Source organism: Arabidopsis thaliana, chromosome 5 (assembly GCF_000001735.4).
Source record: "Arabidopsis thaliana chromosome 5, partial sequence".
Taxonomy (NCBI): domain Eukaryota; kingdom Viridiplantae; phylum Streptophyta; class Magnoliopsida; order Brassicales; family Brassicaceae; genus Arabidopsis; species Arabidopsis thaliana.
In genome coordinates, this window is record NC_003076.8 from 23692691 (window position 1) to 23716985 (window position 24295).

At 38.1% G+C, this 24295-nt stretch overlaps 9 protein-coding genes, 1 long non-coding RNA gene and 1 other non-coding gene across 17 annotated transcripts; 3 read left to right on the forward strand and 8 right to left on the reverse strand.

Annotated features, from left to right (window-relative positions):
* Nucleotides 1–568: 568 nt before the first annotated feature.
* Nucleotides 569–3532, forward strand: AT5G58620 (zinc finger (CCCH-type) family protein). Its single transcript, NM_125249.3, has 2 exons — nt 569–842; nt 1227–3532. The coding sequence occupies exon 2, from the start codon at nt 1269–1271 to the stop codon at nt 3090–3092; it is 1824 nt and encodes a 607-aa protein (NP_200670.1). The 5' UTR covers nt 569–842; nt 1227–1268; the 3' UTR covers nt 3093–3532.
* Nucleotides 1527–1776, reverse strand: AT5G08870. The gene has a single exon (NR_143123.1). It is a non-coding gene; the product is annotated as an other RNA (long non-coding RNA).
* Nucleotides 3418–4762, reverse strand: TRM31 (uncharacterized protein). Its single transcript, NM_125250.3, has 2 exons — nt 3838–4762; nt 3418–3761 (listed from the first exon to the last, which is right to left on the reverse strand). The coding sequence occupies exons 1-2, from the start codon at nt 4643–4645 to the stop codon at nt 3451–3453; spliced, it is 1119 nt and encodes a 372-aa protein (NP_200671.1). The 5' UTR covers nt 4646–4762; the 3' UTR covers nt 3418–3450.
* A 388-nt stretch (nt 4763–5150) lies between these two features.
* On the forward strand, nt 5151–7077 carry AT5G58640 (Selenoprotein, Rdx type). Of its 2 annotated transcripts, none has more exons than NM_125251.3 (4): nt 5151–5488; nt 5568–5644; nt 6313–6631; nt 6708–7077. In NM_125251.3, the coding sequence occupies exons 1-4, from the start codon at nt 5306–5308 to the stop codon at nt 6813–6815; spliced, it is 687 nt and encodes a 228-aa protein (NP_200672.1). In that variant the 5' UTR covers nt 5151–5305; the 3' UTR covers nt 6816–7077. The 2 variants fall into 2 exon arrangements, with proteins under 2 accessions (NP_200672.1, NP_001032096.1); NM_001037019.1 differs by having other exon boundaries at nt 5201–5488; nt 5571–5644.
* Nucleotides 6140–6336, reverse strand: AT5G08875. Its single transcript, NR_143124.1, has one exon.
* On the reverse strand, nt 7018–7536 carry PSY1 (plant peptide containing sulfated tyrosine 1). Its single transcript, NM_125252.1, has 2 exons — nt 7409–7536; nt 7018–7328 (listed from the first exon to the last, which is right to left on the reverse strand). The coding sequence occupies exons 1-2, from the start codon at nt 7494–7496 to the stop codon at nt 7189–7191; spliced, it is 228 nt and encodes a 75-aa protein (NP_200673.1). The 5' UTR covers nt 7497–7536; the 3' UTR covers nt 7018–7188.
* Nucleotides 7537–8701: 1165 nt separating this feature from the next.
* Nucleotides 8702–11432, forward strand: AT5G58660 (2-oxoglutarate (2OG) and Fe(II)-dependent oxygenase superfamily protein). Of its 2 annotated transcripts, NM_125253.4 has the most exons (3): nt 8702–9303; nt 10461–10794; nt 10873–11432. In NM_125253.4, exons 1-3 carry the CDS (start codon nt 8819–8821, stop codon nt 11110–11112), a joined length of 1059 nt encoding a protein of 352 aa, NP_200674.1. In that variant the 5' UTR covers nt 8702–8818; the 3' UTR covers nt 11113–11432. The 2 variants fall into 2 exon arrangements, with proteins under 2 accessions (NP_200674.1, NP_001331588.1); NM_001345316.1 differs by having other exon boundaries at nt 10461–11432.
* A 108-nt stretch (nt 11433–11540) lies between these two features.
* Nucleotides 11541–14313, reverse strand: PLC1 (phospholipase C1). The gene is made up of 8 exons (NM_125254.2): nt 13756–14313; nt 13487–13683; nt 13266–13401; nt 13012–13188; nt 12615–12941; nt 12376–12531; nt 12204–12290; nt 11541–12066 (listed from the first exon to the last, which is right to left on the reverse strand). The coding sequence occupies exons 1-8, from the start codon at nt 14059–14061 to the stop codon at nt 11767–11769; spliced, it is 1686 nt and encodes a 561-aa protein (NP_568881.1). The 5' UTR covers nt 14062–14313; the 3' UTR covers nt 11541–11766.
* A 1108-nt stretch (nt 14314–15421) lies between these two features.
* Nucleotides 15422–16837, reverse strand: AT5G58680 (ARM repeat superfamily protein). The gene has a single exon (NM_125255.3). It carries the CDS (start codon nt 16628–16630, stop codon nt 15557–15559), a length of 1074 nt encoding a protein of 357 aa, NP_200676.1. The 5' UTR covers nt 16631–16837; the 3' UTR covers nt 15422–15556.
* Nucleotide 16838: 1 nt separating this feature from the next.
* On the reverse strand, nt 16839–19868 carry PLC5 (phosphatidylinositol-speciwc phospholipase C5). 3 transcript variants are annotated; one of them, NM_001345317.1, is made up of 9 exons: nt 19371–19868; nt 19014–19296; nt 18742–18938; nt 18518–18653; nt 18220–18417; nt 17910–18136; nt 17703–17820; nt 17377–17616; nt 16839–17279 (listed from the first exon to the last, which is right to left on the reverse strand). In NM_001345317.1, exons 2-9 carry the CDS (start codon nt 19281–19283, stop codon nt 16986–16988), a joined length of 1680 nt encoding a protein of 559 aa, NP_001332555.1. In that variant the 5' UTR covers nt 19284–19296; nt 19371–19868; the 3' UTR covers nt 16839–16985. The 3 variants fall into 3 exon arrangements, with proteins under 3 accessions (NP_001332555.1, NP_001332556.1, NP_200677.2); NM_001345318.1 differs by having other exon boundaries at nt 19014–19414; nt 19505–19577; NM_125256.3 differs by having other exon boundaries at nt 19014–19868.
* A 268-nt stretch (nt 19869–20136) lies between these two features.
* Nucleotides 20137–23701, reverse strand: PLC4 (phosphatidylinositol-speciwc phospholipase C4). 3 transcript variants are annotated; one of them, NM_001345319.1, is made up of 10 exons: nt 23667–23701; nt 23035–23521; nt 22315–22508; nt 22104–22239; nt 21768–22007; nt 21445–21683; nt 21233–21350; nt 20993–21145; nt 20823–20909; nt 20137–20747 (listed from the first exon to the last, which is right to left on the reverse strand). In NM_001345319.1, exons 2-10 carry the CDS (start codon nt 23365–23367, stop codon nt 20454–20456), a joined length of 1794 nt encoding a protein of 597 aa, NP_001318832.1. In that variant the 5' UTR covers nt 23368–23521; nt 23667–23701; the 3' UTR covers nt 20137–20453. The 3 variants fall into 3 exon arrangements, with proteins under 3 accessions (NP_001318832.1, NP_200678.2, NP_001032097.1); NM_125257.3 differs by lacking the exon at nt 23667–23701 and having other exon boundaries at nt 23035–23619; NM_001037020.2 differs by lacking the exons at nt 23035–23521; nt 23667–23701 and adding an exon at nt 22685–22812 and having other exon boundaries at nt 20202–20747.
* Nucleotides 23702–24295: the final 594 nt, after the last annotated feature.

Consider the following 24295-nt stretch of genomic DNA (forward strand, 5'->3'; position numbering starts at 1 on the left):
ATTTAAATACACATTATTTTAGTCTCTTAGGATATTTGTATTACCTAATCGTCTTTTTGTTGGAATTGTCGACCGAAAAAAACTGAACATAAACGTCAATTTCTCGACTTTATAATAATTATCTCAATTATCTTTAAACTTTATGATAATTAATTTTGATGAATATAACTCAAATCAAAGCTATGACAAAAGAGAGTTGCTATCAAGCGAAACCCACTCGAGACGGTTCCGATTCTGTGTTTTGGTGCATGTTGAGATTATTCTGGGGCGGTGACAAACCAATTAAAAAGCTATGGTTAATTGGTTATATAACTCTAGGTAACAGGCAGTGGTTTTATCTTTAGCTCGTGAATGGAGAAGAAAAGTAAGTAGCTCATTTTAAAAACATGCTGACGATGCATGGTTTCCACGTCATCCCACCAAAAACCGGAAAAACGCGTGAAGCGTGACAAAACCGATGAGCGAAGATCCTCTGTGTGAAGTCTAACGTACACCTTCATTTCCTTCAGACTTTACAAATTAAAATTGAAAGTAAAATAAATAAATAGAAATAAAAAAGACGAGAGAGAAGTAGAAGAAGAATGATGGAGATGGTGGTTTTGTTTTATTATTTAGAGTAAGCTTCTTCATTTTTTTAAAAACTTCTATTATTTTGACCTTAAGAAGAAAGTGACAAGGAGAGGAAGAAGAAGAAAAAAAACATAATTTGAGGAAGAAGAAAAAAAATTCGGATTTGTTTTTTCAATAAATTGACTAATTGAGTACTCGTTTAAAGGAAGTGAAGAGCGGTTTTTTGGTAGTGGTGGTCGAGAAAAGAGAGAGTTTGTCTCTGTGACTCAGAGGTAGAAAATCTTTACTCTTTGTTTCTTTGATTTGATTAGTCACTAATTTAGTTTCAGTTGAATCCATATATGTCGATTTGTTTTAGAGTTTGCAGTTTGTTTTTAATTGTTTTGCTGATTGGAAAATGAGTTAACAATATGATTAGTTTTCGATGTTGCAAAAGTGGTTAATTATGGATCTGTTGGTGTTTATTTTTGGTTTGGTTTGTTTTAAAGTTGGAAACTTTGTATCCCAAACTAACAAACTCTTCCTTCTCTCCTTAGCTTAATCGTTTCTGCAGTTTTTATTTCTGTTTTGTATGATTTTGTTCTATGTATATTACCATTTTAATCAGAAGAAAAAAGATTCATCCTTTTCAATTTGTTCTGCAATTTTTTTTGCAGTGAAATCAATAGAGCGGGAAAAGATTGTTGCTTTTTTTTGCCATGGGAGTTGATGAGCTGTCTCACCTCAAATTCTCTCTTCTGCTAGAATCATCAGCCTGCAATGATTTGTCCGGTTTTAAGTCTCTAGTTGAAGAAGAAGGTCTTGAGAGCATTGATGGCTCTGGTTTGTGGTATGGGAGGAGATTAGGATCAAAGAAGATGGGTTTTGAGGAGAGGACGCCTCTTATGATTGCTGCCTTGTTTGGAAGCAAAGAGGTTGTTGATTACATCATTAGTACTGGTCTTGTTGACGTGAACCGCTCTTGTGGCTCTGATGGTGCCACGGCTCTTCACTGTGCGGTCTCTGGCTTGTCTGCCAATAGCCTTGAGATTGTTACTCTTCTGCTGAAGGGCTCTGCGAATCCGGATTCTTGTGATGCTTATGGTAACAAGCCTGGAGATGTGATTTTCCCTTGTTTGAGTCCGGTTTTTAGCGCGAGGATGAAGGTTTTGGAGCGTTTGTTGAAAGGAAATGATGATTTGAATGAAGTTAATGGGCAAGAAGAAAGCGAGCCAGAGGTTGAGGTTGAGGTTGAGGTTTCGCCTCCTCGGGGGTCTGAGAGGAAGGAGTATCCGGTTGATCCAACGCTTCCTGATATCAAGAACGGTGTATATGGGACGGATGAGTTCCGGATGTATGCTTTCAAGATCAAGCCGTGCTCTAGAGCATACTCTCACGACTGGACGGAATGTCCCTTTGTTCATCCGGGTGAGAACGCAAGGAGGCGTGATCCGAGGAAGTACCATTATAGTTGTGTCCCTTGTCCTGAATTCCGGAAGGGGTCTTGTTCCAGAGGTGATACTTGCGAGTATGCTCATGGTATCTTTGAGTGCTGGCTTCACCCGGCTCAGTACCGGACTCGTCTCTGCAAGGACGAGACGAATTGCTCGAGAAGAGTTTGTTTCTTTGCCCACAAACCCGAGGAGCTGCGTCCTTTGTACCCTTCAACTGGATCAGGTGTTCCGTCCCCGCGGTCTTCCTTCTCATCTTGCAATTCCTCGACCGCTTTCGACATGGGACCGATTAGTCCGCTTCCTATCGGAGCAACAACCACACCTCCTTTGAGTCCTAACGGTGTATCCTCTCCAATAGGTGGAGGAAAAACGTGGATGAACTGGCCTAACATAACCCCTCCTGCATTGCAGCTTCCAGGGAGCAGATTGAAATCTGCATTGAATGCAAGAGAAATCGATTTCTCTGAAGAGATGCAAAGTCTTACTTCTCCAACTACATGGAACAACACGCCAATGTCATCTCCATTCTCCGGAAAGGGCATGAACAGGCTTGCAGGAGGAGCAATGAGCCCGGTGAATAGTCTCAGTGATATGTTTGGGACAGAGGATAATACATCGGGTTTGCAGATCCGACGCAGCGTCATTAACCCGCAGCTGCATTCCAACAGTCTTTCTTCATCACCTGTGGGAGCCAATTCTCTGTTTTCGATGGATTCCTCCGCAGTCTTGGCTTCAAGAGCGGCTGAATTTGCTAAACAGCGAAGCCAAAGCTTCATAGAACGCAACAACGGACTGAATCACCATCCCGCAATCTCTTCCATGACTACAACTTGTTTAAACGATTGGGGCTCATTGGATGGGAAGCTTGACTGGAGCGTCCAAGGAGACGAGCTACAGAAGCTCAGAAAATCCACTTCTTTCCGTCTCAGAGCCGGTGGCATGGAATCAAGACTGCCTAACGAAGGGACTGGGCTCGAAGAGCCAGATGTCTCATGGGTGGAGCCGCTGGTGAAAGAGCCACAGGAGACAAGACTAGCTCCGGTTTGGATGGAGCAATCATACATGGAGACAGAACAGACCGTGGCTTGAATCAAAAGTTTTGAACTTTCATTAACCGTTCCACAAGAAGCAAAGTCAGAAAGATTCCGAGAGGTCGATGCTAATCTATTTCATTTTATTTGTTTAATGCTTTGTTATTTTTCTTTAGAATAAAAAGAAAAAATTCTTAGGGGACAAAAGAGAGTTCGTTTGTCTCTCTCTCTGTCTCCAAAGAAAAACAGAGGTGAAAAAAGGTTTCAAAACCTAAGAAACCTTGAATTACCTCACCTCACTTCCTTGATTCTTTACTATTCACAATGAGTAATCGATTTTTTTTTTTCTTGGTAACACTCTCACGCTGAATATATATGTTTTTTAGTAATAATATAATTGGAATACAGAAATGTATTTACACTTGTGAAGTTAGGGAAAGTGTTGTAATTGTTTCTTCTAAGAGTTGATCTAAGATGTTTGAGACTATATCTTCGCTTATGATTCCTTCTATATCTTCGAGCTTTAAAGCTTTTCCGTTAAACCAATCTGAACCTTCAAGGTCAGATACAGTGAGTTTGCAGATCATGAGCCACATCTCTTGGTAGCCATGAAGTCGGATTTCTTGGTCTTTTGATCTACTTGTCAATGTGATGTGATCTTGTTCAATCGTTTCATTGAGCTTACTAGATTCAAGTTCTGAAGACAACCGTCTTCTTGAAATGTTTCCTGTTACAAGGAAACAAGTATGCTTTAATAACACAAGAAAGGACATTTCAATTTTCAATACTGAAGAATTACCAACCTGGTGATGGAGTTACTCGAACACCAGCATACCGGTCATAATCAAGAACCGAGACAGGGCTCGAATCATCGCAGCTTCCACACTCTTCTTCTTCTTTTGTTGATCTCACTTCACAATTTACTAAATCTTCTTCTTTGGACCAACAACCATTACTTTGGACCCAATTCTCCTTCTCGATGTTCTGTCTCAACTTAGTTTCTTTTCGTTTTCTTCTGCTCTTACGTTTCTCCTTTCTACGCTGCATCAGTTCTCCAATCTCAAGCCTCTCACGTCCTGGTGAAACGTTCATGGCATTGATGTTGTTCTCTTTACCCTCTAGGTGTGTTTGATCCTCTGTTTTGCTCTGGTTCTCTCTAGTATCTCTCCTCTTCTTACAATTTCTAGTTCCCAGCTCCTTATCATTTTTATCCTTCTCGAAACTGAGAATGAAGAAATCATCATCTTCAAGCTCAACATACTCAAGAGTGGACTTAACTCTTCTATGCTTTCCCTGAATCTCATCGTCGTCCCTCTTCAAATGATTCACTGAATGGCTCCTTGAGAGAAATCTGGTTTTGTCGATCACGGGAATTGAGTCCAAACCCATGAGCCTCGCCACAGCTCCTGGCCCATCTCCTCTGCCTCTGAGTGGCTCGGGGATGAAATCACGAGACTTGAAACTGGGTTCAGTAATTAGATCAGATGGGTAGGTAGAAGAGGTGCCGGAACAGAGAAATCTTTGAAGAATGATAGAGATACAGCCGAATGACCGAGTCTTCGAGCCGAGTGAGAGAGAACTAGCCGGAGAAGGCGATGACTTCATCTTCATGGTCTATAGTGTCAGTGTTTCGAAACTAACGGAGAAGTAACGCATAAGGAAAATAACTTTTGTCTTTACTTTTTTTTTTCGGTTGAGTGATGATGGAGAGCAAAACAAAAAGTGTGAACAAACTCAGAGCGGGATCTAGAATTTGAACTAACATTCTCAGTCAAAAACAAAATGTAAATCAGCTTTTTTTGTTGTACTTTTTGTGATTGAGAAAGCAATAGACAACAGTTGAGACGCTGTGCACTGCACGCGTTTTGACAAGTCAATTCCCGGAGAAATTCATGTCGTCCGGTGCCGCTTTTTTATAACAAACCTCTGTCACTTTTGTTCTTTTTAGTTCTTGAACCGAGTCAACAAGAAAAAATAGTTGCGGATCAAATATTTGGGCCGTTTTGATACTTTTCAGTGGGCTTTATGTTACTTCTATTCATTCAAGCGGGGGTGTAAGTGCAATAAAATATAAATACAGGGGTATTTAAGCAAATATTTCAAAATATAAGACGTCAACAACAATGAGCAGGATAATAATATTCCAGCATCCAAACAAGTCTTATTGAACTCTCTCGTTCCGTCTTCTCCGATTCGCTTTACACTACTTCTTCCCTCGTCTCTCTCTCTCGCGCTTCACTGTGAATTAATCGAGAGATCTAAATATCCGCCATGGACAGAGCACAATTGATCTTGTTAGGTCTACCTATATTCTTGTTTTGTTCGGATCTCTTCAACCTCTTCACTCCTCCGCCTCCTAAACCTCAGCCTCACCGTCCTCATCAGCCACCGCATATTCCTCACCAGCATCGTCCTAATGCGATCATCCCCGAAACCCTAGACTTTCCTTCACAGGTTAAATTTCTTTTATACTTTCGTGTATTTCACTTCTATTGGTTACGGTTTTGATCTCTAAGCTCCCATTATTTTGCAGAAGACAAGTGGCTTAGGAGGAGCAATTGGATATGGAAATACAGTAGAGATCAACTTCTGCGTCTCCTGTTCTTACAAGTAATTCAATTTTTCTTACTTAGATTTTAAGAAATTCGATTTTGATTTTAATGTTTTTACTTAGAATCGGATTTATAGTTATTCTAGTGTAGTCAGAGAATCTTAAGCAGCTTGTAAGTGAGGTTTTCGTGGTGAGAAAGAAAACTTAGATAATGTGGAAACTACATAAGAACTATCTGATTCATGCTTGAGGTCATTGCTTCCTTGTAGTCAGATACATGAACATCCTAATTAACATTGTCATAAGTTTCAGTGTCTTCAATAAGCAAATCACTGCAATTAGACAGTTTGAGATTTTATTTCATAAAAACATCATCTCTGTGACTGTTGTTTGCACTGATTATATCTCAAGGCTTATTCCTGCTGCAATGTCTATACATGTATATGATTTTCAGTTCCCATTGACTATTGATTTTTATAGGATTCATTATAGCTGCAAGGTGAATAGGATTTTAGAGATGTGTGGTCGATCAACTTTGTTGATTGGGGATGATTCTTAGATGCTAGAAAACCTGAAAGGCCTGACTTTGGTTCTTATATATGATTATGAATGCTAAATGACATGACTTCTTTGGATACTGTTTTGAACTTCTCCGCAAAAGGCATAAGTAACTCTAGCTTTCTTTATCAGTGTGACTGGTGTTCATCCCAATTTTTTTAATTTGTAGGGGAACTGCAGTCACCATGAAGAAGATGTTAGAGACGGCTTTTCCCGGTTTAGATGTGATTCTCGCAAATTACCCACCACCAGCACCAAAACGCCTTCTAGCTAAGGTTGTGCCGGTTGTTCAGATGGGAGTTATTGGTATGATAGTTGCAGGTGATCGTATCCTTCCCATGATTGGAATTACGAACCCACCTGCTTGGTTCCACTCCTTGAGGGCCAACAGATTTGGATCCATGGCTTCCACTTGGCTTATCGGAAACTTTCTGCAGTCTTACCTTCAAAGCTCAGGCGCCTTTGAAGTTCACTGCAACGGCGAACCGGTTAGTAATTAATGGTTTAAGATTATTTCCAGATATGTAAGATCAGTTTGTACTAAATCCTGTGTTTCTATTTCAGGTGTTCTCTAAATTGAAAGAAGGTAGATTCCCAGGAGAGATCGAGCTGAGAGATCTCATCAGTAAAACTCTAACACGACCGAGCATACTCACAGGCAGCAGCTACTGAAGTAGTAGTATCAGAAGATAGAAACGCTGGAACCTTTCCGTGAAGTTCTCACAAGTATTTTTAATACGAGATGGTGGTACAATCTCATGTGCCAAAAGTGTCTTCTATGTTTCAGTTAATCTGTTGATGTAGCATACCTTGGTTTACCTAGAGTGAACTCTTTTGATTCAATCATTTTGCATAGACACAAATTGGAAAATAAGGTACAAAGTCATTGCCATAAGAAAAAAATAAATGAAGTTGTATGGAGATTACGAGAAAATATCTATATAGACAGATTAGAGAAAGCTATATGAACTGAGATTTAATCTCAGACAAACTGAAAATGTAAACAAGAAGAGTTCTTTCCTTCTGCGTTAACTAAAACATTACGTCAGCCTCTGCCGACGACACGTTGGCCGGTTGCTGACGGAGGAACGCCGGGGTCGTGCTTAGGATTTGCAGATGGGTCACCGTAGTCCTCAACGTTCACCATCAACAAACTCCTTTGGAATCCAGAATTCTCAAACCCACCTAATCCAAACGAAATCATTCAGACATAGAGAAAAACATGAACGAATCGAAGGAAGGAAACAAGAAGATGAGATTCGAACCTGAAACGGAAACAGGGTTGCGGGCTAGAGAAGATGTAATTGTAAGCGTCAATAAGAGACACACAAGAAGACGAACTACAAAAGTCATATCTCTCTGTCTGATATAATTAAAAGAATCTTAAAAATGCATCGGTTACAGATTCGTGTCCGTCTTATTTATAAAGAAACGACAACAAGTGTGTGTTTATCCAAACTGATTTTACTTGTCTCAAATCTCAATCAAATATATATACGTTTCTTATAATGCGGAGATGATGAAAACAGGTCAGAAGAGTAAGACCATGTAGATGACGACACGTGTCAGCTAAGAAGGCGGGAGTGGGAGGTGACGTGTGCAACGCGTGGTGCCACGTATGTCACATCAAGGCCAAGCAAGTGGAAGTGTGGAGGCACACAAGACAGTGATTGTCATTTTGTGCAAATCGTCAACGCTTATTACCAAATTTTAAGATCATTTTACCAATTTCTCCCACTCCCAAACTTTTTTGTTGACTTTTTTCTTTCTCTTTATGGGGTTTCCTCGAACTTCTCGCCAGAAAATAATAATTTATAGCTCACTCTCCTCACTGTTCTTTCTAAACGAGGACAAAACATGTTTACTACATTTCCAAAAGTCAAAATATGTTCATGAGACAGTTTTAACCAAAGTAAGTGAAATTCGTAATGAGATTGGTACTTCACCGATTATGCCTTACCATGCATTGTACTGCCCTCCAGTAATTGTATTTAGAAAAATCTTTTATTTTTAATGTAGTTGTATAATTTGCTACAAAGATTTTCCGTGGGTTCTATTGGGCTCCTTAAAACCTCATATTGGATCCGACTAATGGTGATTGGTGATACGCATCAAACATGCTCTCGTCAAATTGATAGATTTTTGGTTTCTGTTGGATGAATTCAAAATATATAAGAAGAAGTAGACAAGATTATTTACAATATAATACAGTACATATTTACTCTACATCTGCTTATATAATTTCGTTGTATAGCAGTATCGGTATAATTACGAATAAGTTCTTTTAATTTTCATTTAAAAACCAAAAAATGTTTTGATTAATTTAGAAAAATATTGAAACTTTACGAGAGATGGGCCGACAAGTAAGATTAAATGGTACACGTACCCACATCGCATGCAACTTGGTCTCTTCGTTTATACAGAATCTATGCCTTATTTGTGTTACAGACATAAATCCGTGACAAGTGACATCAATTCATTAGGGAATATTATATTATAAGGAGGTGTTGATCTATAGATATATATATTATGGAAAATTTATCATTTTTTGGAACGTAATCCTTTGTAACTAAATGCACCTATAGATACACATCAAACACTTCATTTGTTTTAAGTAATTTAATAGACTTTTTAAAGGATAAAATCGAAAGAGATCTCAAGAGAAATAGGGAGAGATGAGCATCAGTGAGTCATATCCACCGGCTTTCCGGCGTGTAACCAACGACGAAAATCCTCCAGCAACACCGGTTATTGTCCAGGGCAAGGATATCAATATCCCGGTTATCGATTTGGAACGTTTGGACAAGGAGATACTGAGAGAGGCATGCAAGGAGTGGGGAATATTCCGTCTAGAGAATCACGGAGTACCGTTGGCGTTAACGTCACGGCTTCAAGAAATCTCGGAGTCATTACTGAGTCTTCCGTTTGAGAAAAAACGGGAATTGTTCGCTGCCGTTAAATCTCCGTTATCGTATTTTTGGGGAACACCAGCTCTAAATCGTTCAGGAGATGCACTAAAGAGAGGAGCTCAAGCTTCGAACTTAACCATGCTCGAAGGTTTCAACGTTCCTCTCTCGTCTCTCTCGTCGCTCTCGAAGCTTCCAACTTCTACTTGTTGTGATGATGATGCTCAAGAAGAGCCTAAACTTGAGTCTTTCAGGTAACATACGTCGTCGTTTTCGTTTACCTTCGTTGCTTAATACTTAATAGTGTCATTAGTGGTTTCCGCGATTAATTAATCAATCAATCGACGTTAAAGTACTCAATAATTAAAATATAGGTGTAACTAGCTGCTGTACACATGGACTATATACTAAAGACAAAAACTATATGGACTTATACGACAAAACCAAAGATAATAAATAAACTTCTGTGAATGTGGTCAAATTTTGTATTATTAATTTTTCGAGATGTGTATGTGAATATTAGATTAATATAGTATTTTTTGAAGTCCTTGATATGTTATAAGATATTTTAAAATATCAGAGTTTTGGTATGTGTTAAGATGGCCTAGTCGTCAATCCTCCTAGGCTAATAACTCACGTGTAGGGAGATGACAAATTGGTCTAAATATAATTAAACCATTAGGTGAAAATGACGAAAAATACAAAACTGTAGAGTTGACGACGAAAAGTATTGACACGTGCATGGAGTTTTGATTGATGAGATGTTTACTTTTCTTCATTTGGATTCTATGCATTTTGTCTAATACGTTTAAATATAGTGTTGATTTTATGAGATGTTTTGTGTAATCCATCCACTAGACCAAATTTTGTAGTCAGTGGTCACTATATTCTACTTTGTTCAATTAAACTATAAATGGCTTCCAAGATTTTGGCAAGCATCTTTTTTTGGTCAATTGGAGTAACTAAATATGATAAAATCTAATAACATTATTTGAATTTAATTAAATATCTAAGATTATAAAGTCTCAGAATATATATTTTTTAAGCCAGGCTGGAATACATCAACTTGTTCACACATGCATGCACGTAATCTTCCGCAATAGTGATGTTTAGGGTGAGAGTAGAGAGAACGGCTTGCTTCCATGTCTTTTACTATACCGCTTGATTACTCCCACATACGTGGATTGAAGCATTTCAATCTTATTGCAATGCCTAAGTCTTAACCATTACGCTAATCAATGCACCTTGTCATTTTACTTGAATTTTTATTACTTAAGACGTACTATGCAGTTTTAGGTTTATTTATCCATCAAATTATATATATACATACATAACATTTATTTTCAATAATTGTAAATGTTTAAGACTGAGGGTTTACTTCTTTTTGATTGTTTGTGTTGTGAGTAAGCAGAGTGTTGATGGAGGAATATGGAAAGCACATAACTAGAATTGCTGTGTCATTGTTCGAAGCTATAGCACAAACACTGAACCTAGAACTATCCGGTAACCGGAGATCAGAATACTTATCGGAATCGACAGGGCTAATAAGGGTTTACCGGTATCCACAAAGCTCCGAGGAAGCAGCCAGAGAAGCTCTAGGAATGGAAGTTCACACAGACAGTTCGGTTATCTCAATATTAAGAGAAGATGAAAGTGGTGGGCTTGAGATCATGAAAGGTGAAGAATGGTTCTGTGTAAAGCCTGTTGCTAATACTCTTATCGTCAATCTTGGAGATATGATGCAGGTAAATAAAGTATATCCATGAGTTTAGCTCAATTATTTTTATCATTTTGATTGATGAAATCTGAAATTGTATATACAGGCCATAAGCGATGATGAGTACAAGAGTGTGACACATAGAGTGAAGAAGAGGAATAGGAAGACAGAGAGACACTCAGTGTGTTATTTTGTGTTTCCAAAGAGAGATTGCGTGATAAAGTCATCAAACTATAAGCTATTCACTTACTCAGATTTTGAAGCTCAAGTTCAAGCTGATGTTCAGTCTCTTGGAACCAAGATTGGCCTTCCTAGATTCAACCCAAATTCTCCATTGTTTCTCTGACCGTGTCTGAAATTTAGTATCTATTTGGTTTACCAAACTCTGGATACTTAAGTTAGTCCATCAATAAGACTCAAACAAAGAAAGCTGTGTTTTTGACTCTGAAATAATTTTGGGCTGGCCCTGATCATCGTAGAGAACTTGACAATAACATTGTTTGTTGAACATTAAAAACACTCTTTGTTTGCTCTACAATGACGACGATCCATCTACTTATTTTCTATTGTGATAGTGATATTTCAACAAACAGTATTTGAAAATTGGTTTGTGGCATTGTAAAGCAATTCTGCTTTAGTGATAATTGCCATTATGAAGCAGTTTTGCTTTAATTAGTGTCATAGTGTGAATTGCCATAATGAAATTTCGCATTAGTGTGAATTGCCATAATTTAGCAATTGGCGTTAGTGGTTAGTGGACCATAACAACAGCTTAAACAAAATTATCTTTATCAACTGTTCAAACAAATTGTTTATATTAAAGTCATACGTTTCATAATTTTGCTGATCTTAATTACGTTTAATTTTTTCTTTTCACATCTCTTATTATCGTATGGCTTAGTATGACTGACTAATGTATACCGACACCTTAACATTACAAACATAAAAAACGTGTACCGACATTGACACGAGTGATGAAATGAACATTATCCACGAAGCGCTAACGAGGCTCCAAGACAAACCGCATGAGCAGTCTCACGTGCTTGTAGACCTCTCCGGCACGATCGTGGAGCCGAACGGCACGAATACCTGGCCTTACCTCCGACAACGGAAAACATGTCTGGCCAGCGAAATCGTTCTGAGTGTTACTGTCGTAATCTTTGACTGTGATACACAGAAGAGATAACTCAGGAACACGTAATGGGAACTCAAACTCCTTGTCCCAAATTGGAAACCATTCGTCTTTATCTATTTCTGTTCTGTAACTTGCTGTGTCCAATGGAACCCCTGCGATTCCGACCTGAAAGGAAAACAACTACATTTGAGATATATCCAATGACTTGATAGCCAAGAAACCTAATTAGGGTTTATTAGCTTCTTCATAGGGATATTAAACCATGTTCTTATTGCGTTTTCTACATATGAATGAACACTTGCCTTTGCGTAGAAATCAGGAGGAGAGTATCGGTCAAAGTGATCTAAAGGAAAGTCCATATTCCATCCTTCTCCAGTGTAGATCTTCACCTAATCATACACCACAAAGACACGAAGCTAAGATGTTTCCTTACTTTTCAAGAACAGGAAACAGAAACTGAGACAAAGACCAAACCTTAAGAGTTGTCTTGATCGGGAGGTTTTGACTACAAGGGTCAAAGATTTCACCTTCAGGACCATTGGAGAGCAAAACATCAGGCTTTTTCACATAGCCACATCCACCATTGGCTTTAAACATTCCTTGCATCATCCACAGATACCTCCCATGGCTCTGCATTTACACAAAACATAGTTGGTATTTACTATTAAGAATCTCTGCTTATATACTATAGAGGATAGTGTTAAAACTATTACTTGCATATTGAAGGCAACCATTTGAGCCCCATGAATCCACCCAACGAGAGGATCATAGTTAGATGAGTCAAACCGTGTAGTCTTGGGAAATATCCTCAAAAGATTCCGCTGCGTGAACTTTACTAAATCGGGTCCACGGGTTTTTGCCAGAGTCTCAAGCCACTGCTCACTCATGCTTAACCGTATGACTCGGTTAGGATCTCCATTCAAGCAATTCTTCAACCCTCCTTTGCGGTTCCCAGCGTGAATCGAGATTAAGTCTCTGTATTCAATCGCTACACTCTCCTCATCTTCTTCTTGAACTTGTTCTTCTGCATCCGAAATTTTCTGTCACAACACAAGACACTCAGAAAACATCAAGAAACACTAATGATTACTTTATGTTTTTATTTCTTACTTTAGCTCTAGTGGATTCATCCGTTGTTGAACCTTTTGAGATTTGGGTCTGAAGATACTCTTTTGGTGGCTTTGTTGAGATCAAGATCTTATTCTTGAGTGATTCTGGTGAAGGAAAACACTCTGTAGTTTCGTCCGTACATTGAAACAATGATCCCCCAAACGTCTTACTCACCATCTACATATATTTTTAGTTTCACCATCAATCAAACTCTATGCTCTAAACAAGATTCCATGAATTTATCAGAATCTAACCTTAGCGACTTTCTTCTGAAGAATTGGAGTTAAATGGTCTTCTAAAGTAAGCACAACAGGATAAGCAGACACCTGAAACGCGTTCTCCTTAACCACGTTAAGACATTTCTGCAGATCTTCACGACTCGTTAACGTCCTGAGATGATCATAACCAAAACAAATCAAGAAAACAACTAAATTTGTAAGTGATTCAAGAAGTGGTTTTATGGTAAGATTCAAACCCTCCATGACGAACTTCAGCTTCTTTTCCTGAAGAGTTAGGCCATAAATCAAGCTCAATGACACGAACTCCATTTCTCAGAGCTTTCACAATCGGTTCGATGCTGCTATTACTGTTCAACTGATTCCCAGTCAAGTAAGAGTTATGTCCCGTGTACAAGAAGTAATGCGATAATGGCTGATTCATATCTTGCCAAACCTGAAACCAAAATCTCTTTAAACAAAACTCTTTCTCTCAATGTAAACAGATCTTATATTCCTAAATCTTTACCTCGCGGGTCAGAGGCAATGGAGAGTTGAAATCACTAAGAAGATAACGGTAGAATCCTTCAAGATGAATTCCACGAGGATGAAAAACGCCGTGATGTTTAAGTCTGTGGAAGATATCCTTCACGTAGTTGATATCAGCGTGTGTTTCTCCTTGAACTTGGATCACGAATCTGAGCATCTCATCAGCAGACATCCTGTCGTCTTGAGAGTAATCATGGAAAAGGTTCTTGATTTCTTCAGGTGGCTCACTTGATTTCACCTTGAAGTTTCTTACACAACAGAAACACACTTTGAATGATTCTTTCATCTTTTTTTTTTCTTGTGAAAGTTAAGCGAGAGAGAAAAACAAGAAACAGAGAGACTTGATGTGTTTGTTCTTGTTCGTGAAACACATTTATATCTCTATCTCTATCTCAATGAACCAATTAAATCTATGAATTTTTCTAGGAAAAAATCTATGAATTATTCTTAGTACAAAAATAGATAAAGAAAGAAAAATGAGAATGATCTGTCGGCTGTCCGAAATAAAGTTAGTATTATAAACCGAAACAGAGCCGCTGACTGAAAACAGAACCGTTGACCCAAAGTAAAAAAAAAACGTGGCGAAGTGTGTGTAGCCAATGGCTGAGAAAATGGTGGTAGGCGTGTCGCCGTAAGAAAAAATCAACAAATTTTAATTTGTCATTGATGAGCAAATCATCATGTGAAACAGCTCATGTGTTAATTAACCTTTTTGTTTTTTTCGCTCATGATGTAATTGTCAATACAGATTATTTATTGTCAATATTATTGATTTTTTTGGTCAATACTATTAAGGATGATGTGATTGTAGTTCATTGCTATAGGAAAACTTTTCAAAGTGGTGCTTTCTACAATCTACATAAGCATGGCACTCGGACCGAATCGAATTGGCCACTGAGGTTTGGTCGAACCAACCTGAACTGAAAGTTTGGTTGAACCCAACTGAGCTCAAATTTGGCAATTCGCCGGCTTAGATTTCGGTTTTAACTTTTGGCCTGAAAGTCCATCATTGGATGGCCGGTTTGATTGAGGACCACCAAACCAAAAATATTTGTTTTTTGTTTGAACTGAACCGAAATTTTGTCATTACAAACCCAACTTTAATTTTGGCCTACTTCAGTGATTTTGTTGCTAACTGAAATACTTAAGTTTCCGAACCGAAACCGGACCGGTTACCCCAAATGCCCATGCCTAATTCTACATGTAGTTTACGGTTTTCAACTTTTCATTGTTTTTTTGTTCCATAGTGATAAAAAAAGCATATCGCATGGTTTTTAATTTTCTTTTTGTTTTAGTCTTTTTGAATGAATGTTAAATTTATCCAACCAAAACCTTTATACAATAAATGCATCCTTAAATTGAATGTTGTTTTGAAAAAAGTAAGAAAATCTTGAGTTGAACCATATCCTTAACCCATCTTCCTATTTGTGGGGACATTAGCTTTTTGTTTTAGTCTTGCATTTGTTTCTGTGTTGACAGTGTAGTACTCCATTATTGTTTGTGAAAGAATCTATTGCTCTTTTTTATTTTTTGTCTTGTTAGTTCTATAGGGATTTTGTTCTCTAAATCGTTCACAACATTATCTCCTAAATAGACAGTACGTGTATTTGTTTTGTTTCGATGCTACTCTTGTATAGATCATTCTACGCAAGTAATGCAACTTTGATGCAAAACACATCGACCAATAATTAACAAGATATGTGTTCAGCTTGGGCCGTCCAAATAATTAACAAGATATGTATTCTACAAAGGCCCATTAATAAAAAGCCCAAACTAAAGTGTTATCTCTCGTTGTCGTTAGATTCAAAGTGTTGTTGTTGTTGTTGTTGTTGTCTGGGTTGCCTAAGAAGCTCTATCAACGCCTCAGCCTTTACCTTAGCACCACGACTCGCACTACCCTGCGATAAAGCCACGAGCGGAGGAACCGCTCCTTCACGAGCCACCATGGTTCGATACACAACACTCTCCTCACAAAGCTGCAACAATATCGACACACTTATCTCCTTCTGTCTCTGTGTTCCCGCTTCAACAATCTCAACCAACACCGGAACTCCTCCTTCTTCCACAACCGCCGGCTTCGATTCCGGCGCCGACATTAACAGATTCATAACAAACGCTGATTTATCAACCATATCCGATTCAAAATCAATCATTAACTCCACTAACGGCTTCATAATCCCAGATTCAACAGCTCTGGTTTTGTTCTCGTTCGTCGAACACAACGAGTATAAAGCCGTCGACGCGTCTTTCTTCGCTCTGAATCCGCCATTTTCTAGAAGGTTCACTAGTAAAGGAATCGCTCCTGATCTCCCAATCGTGATTTTGTTTTCCTCCACTTGAGATAACCGGAGCAGAGCACAAGCAGCGTTCTCTTTCGTCGTCGGTGTTCCTAATCTCAACGCATTAACGAGCGGTTTAACCGCACCGGAAGAAACAATCATCTCTTTGTTCTCATCGCAGAGAGATAGATTCAACACCGCAGTGACTCCATACTCTTGAAGCTGAAGATCCGAAGACGAGATTAAAGAAACCAACGGTTTAATAGCACCGGCTTTAGCGAGTTTGATACGATTCTCTGGTTTGTTCTTTGATAAGAGTCTAATCTCCATAGCAGCTTGCTTCTGTTCCTCGATCGAAGAAGATGACTCAAGATGCGTTATGAGATTTCTGATCACGTCATCGGAATTATCAACGGCGCAAGAGAGGAAGAGTTTTCGTTGACGGCTCTCGGAGGTAGTTGTTGGAAACTCGCAGGATATGTCACTGTTACAATCGCTGAAAGCAGAGGAATCAAAGTTGAGACTTATATCGCTGAAGCTATGGTCCATGTAAGTGAAACTGTTGTGATTCGCCATTGCTATGAGTCTATGAGATTGAATACTCACTGCATCAAAACTTCTTTTAGAGGTTTGGTTTTAAGAGTGTGAAGATAGGTGTTTGGGACGCAACTGCAGAGAAAGAGAGAACCTTGATGGTTTTCTTTTAATTGATTTTAATTAAATTAGATTAATACGATGATCCAGTTTCAGTGTTATTCTAGAAGTCAAATAAAGAATCTGTTGTCAAAAAAGACCAAGTCTTTAATTTTTTATTAACGAGTGACAAATTTTGATTTAGTCCGTTTTTCATATGCCAAAAAGTTCCACTCTCTTTGAAGTATTATTATTATTATAAAGAAGAAAGAAACTCTGTTTTAAGGAAACTCTGTGTTTAAAGAAAGTGAAACCGCATGAGAAGTGTAACTGAAACTAGTCTCTCGCCTTTGCGATCATACAAAGGAACAGAACGTATGCCTTGTCTCAGCTCTGACACAGGCAAACATGTCTGACCCGAGAAATCGTCCTTCTCTGGCATGTTGTAGTCGTGAACTTCTATTCTTAGCAACGCCAGCTCCGGTACTGTTAGCTGAAACTCAAACTCCTCGTTCCAGAATGGCTCCCATGTCTTTTGTTCTTTCTTTGTTTTCTTCATTACCTTATCACCTCTTACTCCTGTTATCCCCACCTGCTTTTATTCACACAATAGTACAATCCACATGAATTAGAGCCAGAGTAGAGAATCAACTATGGTCTATGTAAACAGAACCATCTACGTTGCTTACCCTTGTGTAGAAGTTAGGAGAGGACCAAGTGTTGAAACATGTTCGCTGGAAACCAGAGTCCCATCCTTTGCCCATGTATACTTTCACTTTTAGAGTTTTCTTTATGGGTAACTTCGCTTTCGGGTTGAACACTTCTCCACTGAGATTATTGTTCATCATAAAGTCCGGTTTTTTCACGTACCCGCATCCACCATTTCCCCTAAACATACCATGCATCATCCAAAGAGCTCTTCCATAGCCCTGAATATCAAAGACGCAAAGATGTATCAGTGCGTTGAGATTTAGTCAGATGTTTTGAAAATACCGAGAATAGATAAACTGCAAACCTGCATGTTGAAAGCGACCATTTGAGCTCCGTACATCCAACCGTTGTATGGCCTATAGTTGGAGGAATTTACTCGGGTAGCCTTGGGATATATTCTCAACAGATTCTTCTGTGTGAATCTAGTTTACAGTTGTAGTAAGCTTAGAGAAAGAAACAAAAGAACTAGCTTAAAAGTAATTGCCTTTTTGAATGGGCAAGTGATACTTACTTTATGACTTCGGTTCCATACATTTCAGTGGCTTTCTTGAACTTCTGCTCCCTCAAACTCAGCCGTCTAACTCCACCATTATCGATTGTTAGTGCTTCCTTTAATCCATTTTTAGCATTTCCAGAAGGAATCGTTATTAGGCGACTATAGGTGAGGAAATCCAAGTTGCTGGATTCTTGATCAAATCCATCCTCTTCATTTTTGGCCTCACTTGTTTCTTCCTCAGTCTATACAGATCATTGCAAGCAAAGAGAGAGATTTAAGATGACACAGAGAAATGAAAACTCCTAAATTTGGACTGTAACAGTACCTTCTCATCGTCTGCTGAAACATCTGATGACGCCTTTCCTGATGCATCTGACTCAGAATCCTTGTCCTTTCTTAAGCTACCTTTAGGAGGCTTTGTAGATATTACAATTTTGTACTTGAGATCTTCTGGTGAAGGAAACTCTTTTAAACCACCAGCCTCTGGAAAATACACCATATCCATGAATATCTCTTTCATCATCTGCAACAATATATAAAAGGAAAAGTAGAACTTTTTCAATATTTTCAAGACTTTCTGAAACTAGCACAACAATGTTTCCTTATTGAGATCAAGAAAGCACCTCAGCTGCTTTGGCTTGAAGATCTGGAGTCAAATGATCTTCCAAAGTTAAGATCACAGGGTATGCAGATGCATAAAAGGCATGTTCTTTTATAGATCTCAAGCATTTGACTAGTTCAACTGGAGGTGTCCATGCCCTACAAGCAGTAAACATACTCTCTTTTTTTTGTTAAAAACTTCTCGACCTATAGATTTTGGAATATACATCATAACACAAAGACATACCAGCCATGGAGAACAAGTATGTCGTCCTTAGTAGAGTTAGGCCACATGTCAAGTTCAAGAGCTCGAACACCTCTCTTTAATGCCTTTATGAGAGGTACGTCGCTGCATTCGCTGTTGATCTGATTTCCAGTCAGATACGAATTATGGCTGGTGTAAATGAAATAGTGCGACAAGGGAGAGGCCATGTCTTGATGCACCTGAAAGAAACAAAAGCTCAAAGATTGATTCTTTCCAAGTTTCAAGAAAAAGATCAAGAAACTGAAACTGGATACCTTACTATCAATTGGATGATTCAGATCATCTGAGAACAAGAAACTGAAGAAATCATCGAGGTTCAGCGTATGCCTCAAGAACTTAGTGATATGATGTCTTTCACATGTGATTCTTTCTATGATCTTCTCTGCATCTGAAACCAACACTTCAGTCTCGTCCTGCACCTCAACCAAGAACCGACATAGCTGCTCTGCCGTCATGTGGCTCCTGCCCTCGGTATACTCTACAAACGCCGTCACCACATCCTGAGGTGGAGCTCCTCTGTTCATCCTGAGCTTGTCACTGCAACACAAACCCATTTTGTAACTCCCCATATCTCTCTTCATCCCAGATACTTCACAATCACACCAGCCAACCTCTATTTATATTTTTCAACCGCTGGATTCTCTTCAAAAAGTTCCTGCAATTTAGTTAAATAACAACTCCTGCATATTTGGCATGAACTTCATACTCATAAATCAACTATAAGTCGTTCTCTTTTCTTCCATACTTTATTATAATTATAGTGGTATTACTCTTTTTGCTCAGTGCTCTTAGCTTTCCTCTTCTTTTTCCATATATTCCCAGCCAAGAGACTCATGTTGGAAAGCCTCACTTTCCAAAAACAAGCTTAAACAATTATTATGGTATCTAATTCCAGAAGCATATGATGTAGGCATGTAGCTCAAGGAAGCTTCACGGATTCAACGATTGGGTTTCTCAACACTTTTCATTTTCTTTCTTTCCTTCAACATTTCACGGTATGCAACCTCTTTCAAGTCACTGTTGAAATTCTCCTAAAGTCATTGAAGAATCTCAATACATCTGTAAGTTACCAATCTACAGAATCAAGAATCTGTTTTTCTTCACTAATAAGCATATATGGGTGGTGTGGTCTTTGTCTATGGATTAAGAATAAATTCCTTTAAGTTGTTTAATGTAAAGAAATGCTAAGAAAATTGATTAATAAGCATAAAGAGATTCATATAACAACAAAAGATTCCAGAATACTATACTCTACTTCAGAATTTCACGTGTTTAGTGCAGCAAACAGAGAGACAAAGGCTTAAATAACTAACAATGTAGCTGAAGATATGAAGCTTCTTAATCTATTATAAGTCCTCATGCGTATAAATAACTACTTTAAGCTATCCAATACCAAATCATCCAGAAAAAGAATAAAGAGGTTATGTTTTTATGATAAGATGAGAGATGCTTATTAATGTTATCATAAGTTCTTTGGTTTTGGTTCTTATTTAACAAAACTTCATCCCAAGACCAAGAAACTGGTAACATATATAAATGAAACCATAAAGGAAATTTCAGAAGATCTATATATTTCTCATGTAAAGATCAAATTTTATTCATCAATGAAGAAGCATAAGACACATAAAACACAGCATATCGAATAAAGTAAGAAGATATAAATCTAGATGGATACACGCACCAAAAATGGCGTCTCAGACAAACTCGAAGCGCATAAGAAGCCGTGTGGAGCTGTATTTCACTCCCTTGCGATTAAAGAGTGGAACAGCGCGTATGCCTTGTCTTATCTCTGAAACTGGTAAACAAGTTTGACCTCCAAAATCATCTTTTTCATTCACGTCGTGCTCATGAACTTCAACACGGAGCAGAGCAAGTTCAGGAACTGCTAAAGGGAATGTGAACTCCTTATTCCAAATAGGTGTCCATGTATCATACTCTATTTTTGTTTTCTCCATCACCTCATCAACAGGTGCTCCAGCAATACCCACCTGTATTGACCAGTTATAATTCCATTTCAATCAAGATAAGGGATAAAGGAAAAATCAAGATTGTCGTTCACATACTCTAACGAAGAAATCTGGAGGAGAATAAGAATCAAAGTGAGTTTTTTTGAAGTCTAGGAGCCATCCATCTCCCATACAGACTTTCACCTGCCATTGTTAGATGTTAAGAACCGAGAAGCGTGGGAGGCATAGATGAAGGAACCAACGGGTGTTTAAATCTAAAGCCTAACCTTTAAAGTTTTCTTTGGAGACGAATTATCTTTGGGGTAAAAATCTTGTCCATTAGGACTTGCATCCATAAGAAAATCTGGCTTCTTGACATAACCGCACCCTCCATTTGCTCGAAACATTCCTTCCATCAGCCACAATGCTCTGCCATACCCCTACATTTACGTTTTCAATCATTATTTAGTTTCATGATCATAGTAAAACCTGGATGACGATACACGAAATGAGGATTTGAGACAAACCTGCATGTTGAATGCAATCATTTGAGCTCCGCTCATCCAACCGATCTGAGGTTTATAGTTTGAAGAGTTAAACCTTGTGCCTTTGGGATATATCCTCAGAAAATTCTTCTGAGTGAATCTGCTCACGTATAAGGGTTTTAATAAATTAACTTGAAATACAAGAAGCAAACACTAGCTATACAGTGCCTATTTAGCATGTGATATTTATATACCTGATAACATCTGCACCATATGATGCTACAGCTTTCTCAAGTAATTGCTCACTCAGACTAAGTCGCCTGATTTTATTTGGATCAACCTTTAAAGCCATCCGTAAACCGCCTTTTGGCTTCCCGGCATGGATAGCGATAAGACGCTTGTATTCTGGTGCTTGTAATTGGCATGACGTATCAGACTCACAAGACCCCCTTTCTTCATCATCTTGATTGAGATCATTTACACTGCTTGTCACCTGAAAGCAATCAAAAGTGGTATGATGCTACAAGTTTTTGCTTCAATTGTTATTTTGATATACAGTTGCAAAGCTAGAACAAACCTTGTCAAGATCAGATTGCGTAGAAATAAGGTCTTCTGGCTCTTTGCCCCATACATCCTCATCCGAATCCTTACCTTTTTCTCCATTATCTTTCTCCTTAGTATCGTTAGCTTCTAAGTACTCTTTTGGAGGTTTTGTTGAAATTAGAATCTTTTCCTTCAACTCTTCCGGTGAAGGAAATTCTTGACAACCTTGAGAATCATGGTAATACAACATATCTCCAAATGTCTGAGTTATCATCTGCAGAGCAAACACTTTACGGTATTCATATATACATAGACGGAACCATGAACTACTTTAAGGTCTCAAGACTATAGAGGTGAAAAGAAAGAAAACCTTAGCAACTTTAAACTGAAGTTTTGGCGTGAGATGGTCTTCAAGAGTAATAATAACAGGATACTTTGAAATAGCAAAGGCATTAGCTTTAATAGATTCCAAACATTTTCCCAACTTCACTTCCTTTGTCAATGTCCTGTAGTTTCATCAAAGTGAGAAACATAATAATAACAGTTCCATGGAGCCAATACATACAAAAGCAAGACCATACCTTCCATGTTTAACGCAGACATCATCGGTACCACGTGGCCAAAGATCCAACTCAACAACTCTCACGCCTCGTCTCAATGCATCTGCAATAGGAAGTTCACTGCAGTTGCTACTTAGCTGATTTCCAGTTAAATAGGAATTGTGGCCTGTGAATATAAAGTAATGTGACAATGGAGCATCCATGTTTTGATGGACCTGAAATAAACAACCAACAATGTTTTAGTTATATCACTGAAGAATTGAGAATCTTCTCTCTGCAGAAGTAAGCAACTACTAGAATAGAAAGTATCCAAAATAGAAACTTCTAAATTTAGACAGGTTAATCAAACAGTCAGATTCCAGAATTTCAGCAGCAGCTGCAGAGTACACACCAAGAACATATCATCGAGAAAAGTTTCACCCTTTTATTGGGATTTGATGAATTATTCATAAGCATTAAGAAGAAGCTACCAAAAGTGATGATTTTTATTTTCTCTTTGATCAAACTAAATTTAGGCCAGAAAATAGCAAAAAGAGAAAAGAGTCAAATAGCGATGAGAGAGAAAACATTCTGAGATTTTCCGGTAAAACCAACAGAGAGAAGAATCTAAAGTCGTAATCTTTCAATCTCAATCTTTATCAAGAAACAAACACCATCAAATCCCAGATTCCAAAAAGTCTCAGACTTTTCTTCCCAGGAACAAAAAAAAAAAAAAGAGTTTGACTTGAAAAATTTATAAACCTGATCGGCGATAGGAGGATTAAGATCAGTAGAAAAGAGGTAATAATTGAAATCATCAAGAGTAAGGTTTCGTCTGGTGAACTTTGCAATGTGATGTTTCCGGCGAAGAACCTCGTCAACGATTCTCTCTGCTTCCTCTAGACTTGTTTCTCCTTCTCCTCCTTCCTCCGTCATGAGCTTCTGTAGCTGCTCCGGCGACATATGAGCATCGCCTTCGGTGTATTTCTCGAAAAGATCTCTGACGTCTTCGACAGGACCAGACTCCGTCATCCTGAACTTCCTTGTGAAGATCAGACAGAATTTGTAACTACCCATCTCTTTTTTTCCTTCCATGTTTGTGTATGTATCGTCGTCTTGTTCAGATCCAAGAATGTGATTCTGATTCTACATAAATACTCGGATTGTTCCTGAGTTTTAATATTATTTTAAAACTTCGAAACCATTTCAGAGAAAACCTCGTCAAACCTCCTCTCTTACACGCTCACACCTGAACACACAAAAATACAAAAACAAAAACTTTTTTTTACTGAATCTCGTTTTTTGTAATAATTTACAAATTAGTCTCCTCGTTAATTTTAAAACCAGGGAAAAAATTGACTAATTTAAAAGGGATGAGTAAAAATAGTAGTTACTGAGATTATATCGCCAGGTGTTCATTGTTTTTGTCCCTCCCCATAAATAACATACTACAAAAGATATTTTCATTTTCATTTTTGTGTGAAGTGTGAACACAAAATCGAGACTATTGAGAAAAAAAAATTAGATATGTTGAAATGGCAAAGCAACAAAATAAAGAACTGGTCTGGCTACATTGGTGGGGCAGATGCAGATCTAAATCTTTTGCAATTTGTTGTGTTTTGTATTGTCTTTGTTTTTCTTCTCTCAACAGAATACATTCTTCCATTGAAATAACTCCAAGATTAATATCGTCTATTGTTGTAAGTTTTGTTACTATACTGATAGACAATTATCTACCGCAAGATTACACTCTCGAAAGCTAAAGGTCATAATTTCTTGTTGGTGTTTGAATATCTTGTTGATAGGATTGAGTGGCGGGCCAAACTGTAGAGTTTTGAAAGCTTTGGATCTGTTTTGAACATAACATCATGGTTATTCATGATGTCTCTTTTAGACCAAAAGTGTAAAAATATATTGTTTTGTTATTCATAGTAAAATTAATTCATATATTTCCATTTTATTTTATAGCATGCTTGGGAATTATTTTTCCCCCAAATTATTTGATGTTTGTAACAATTTGTAT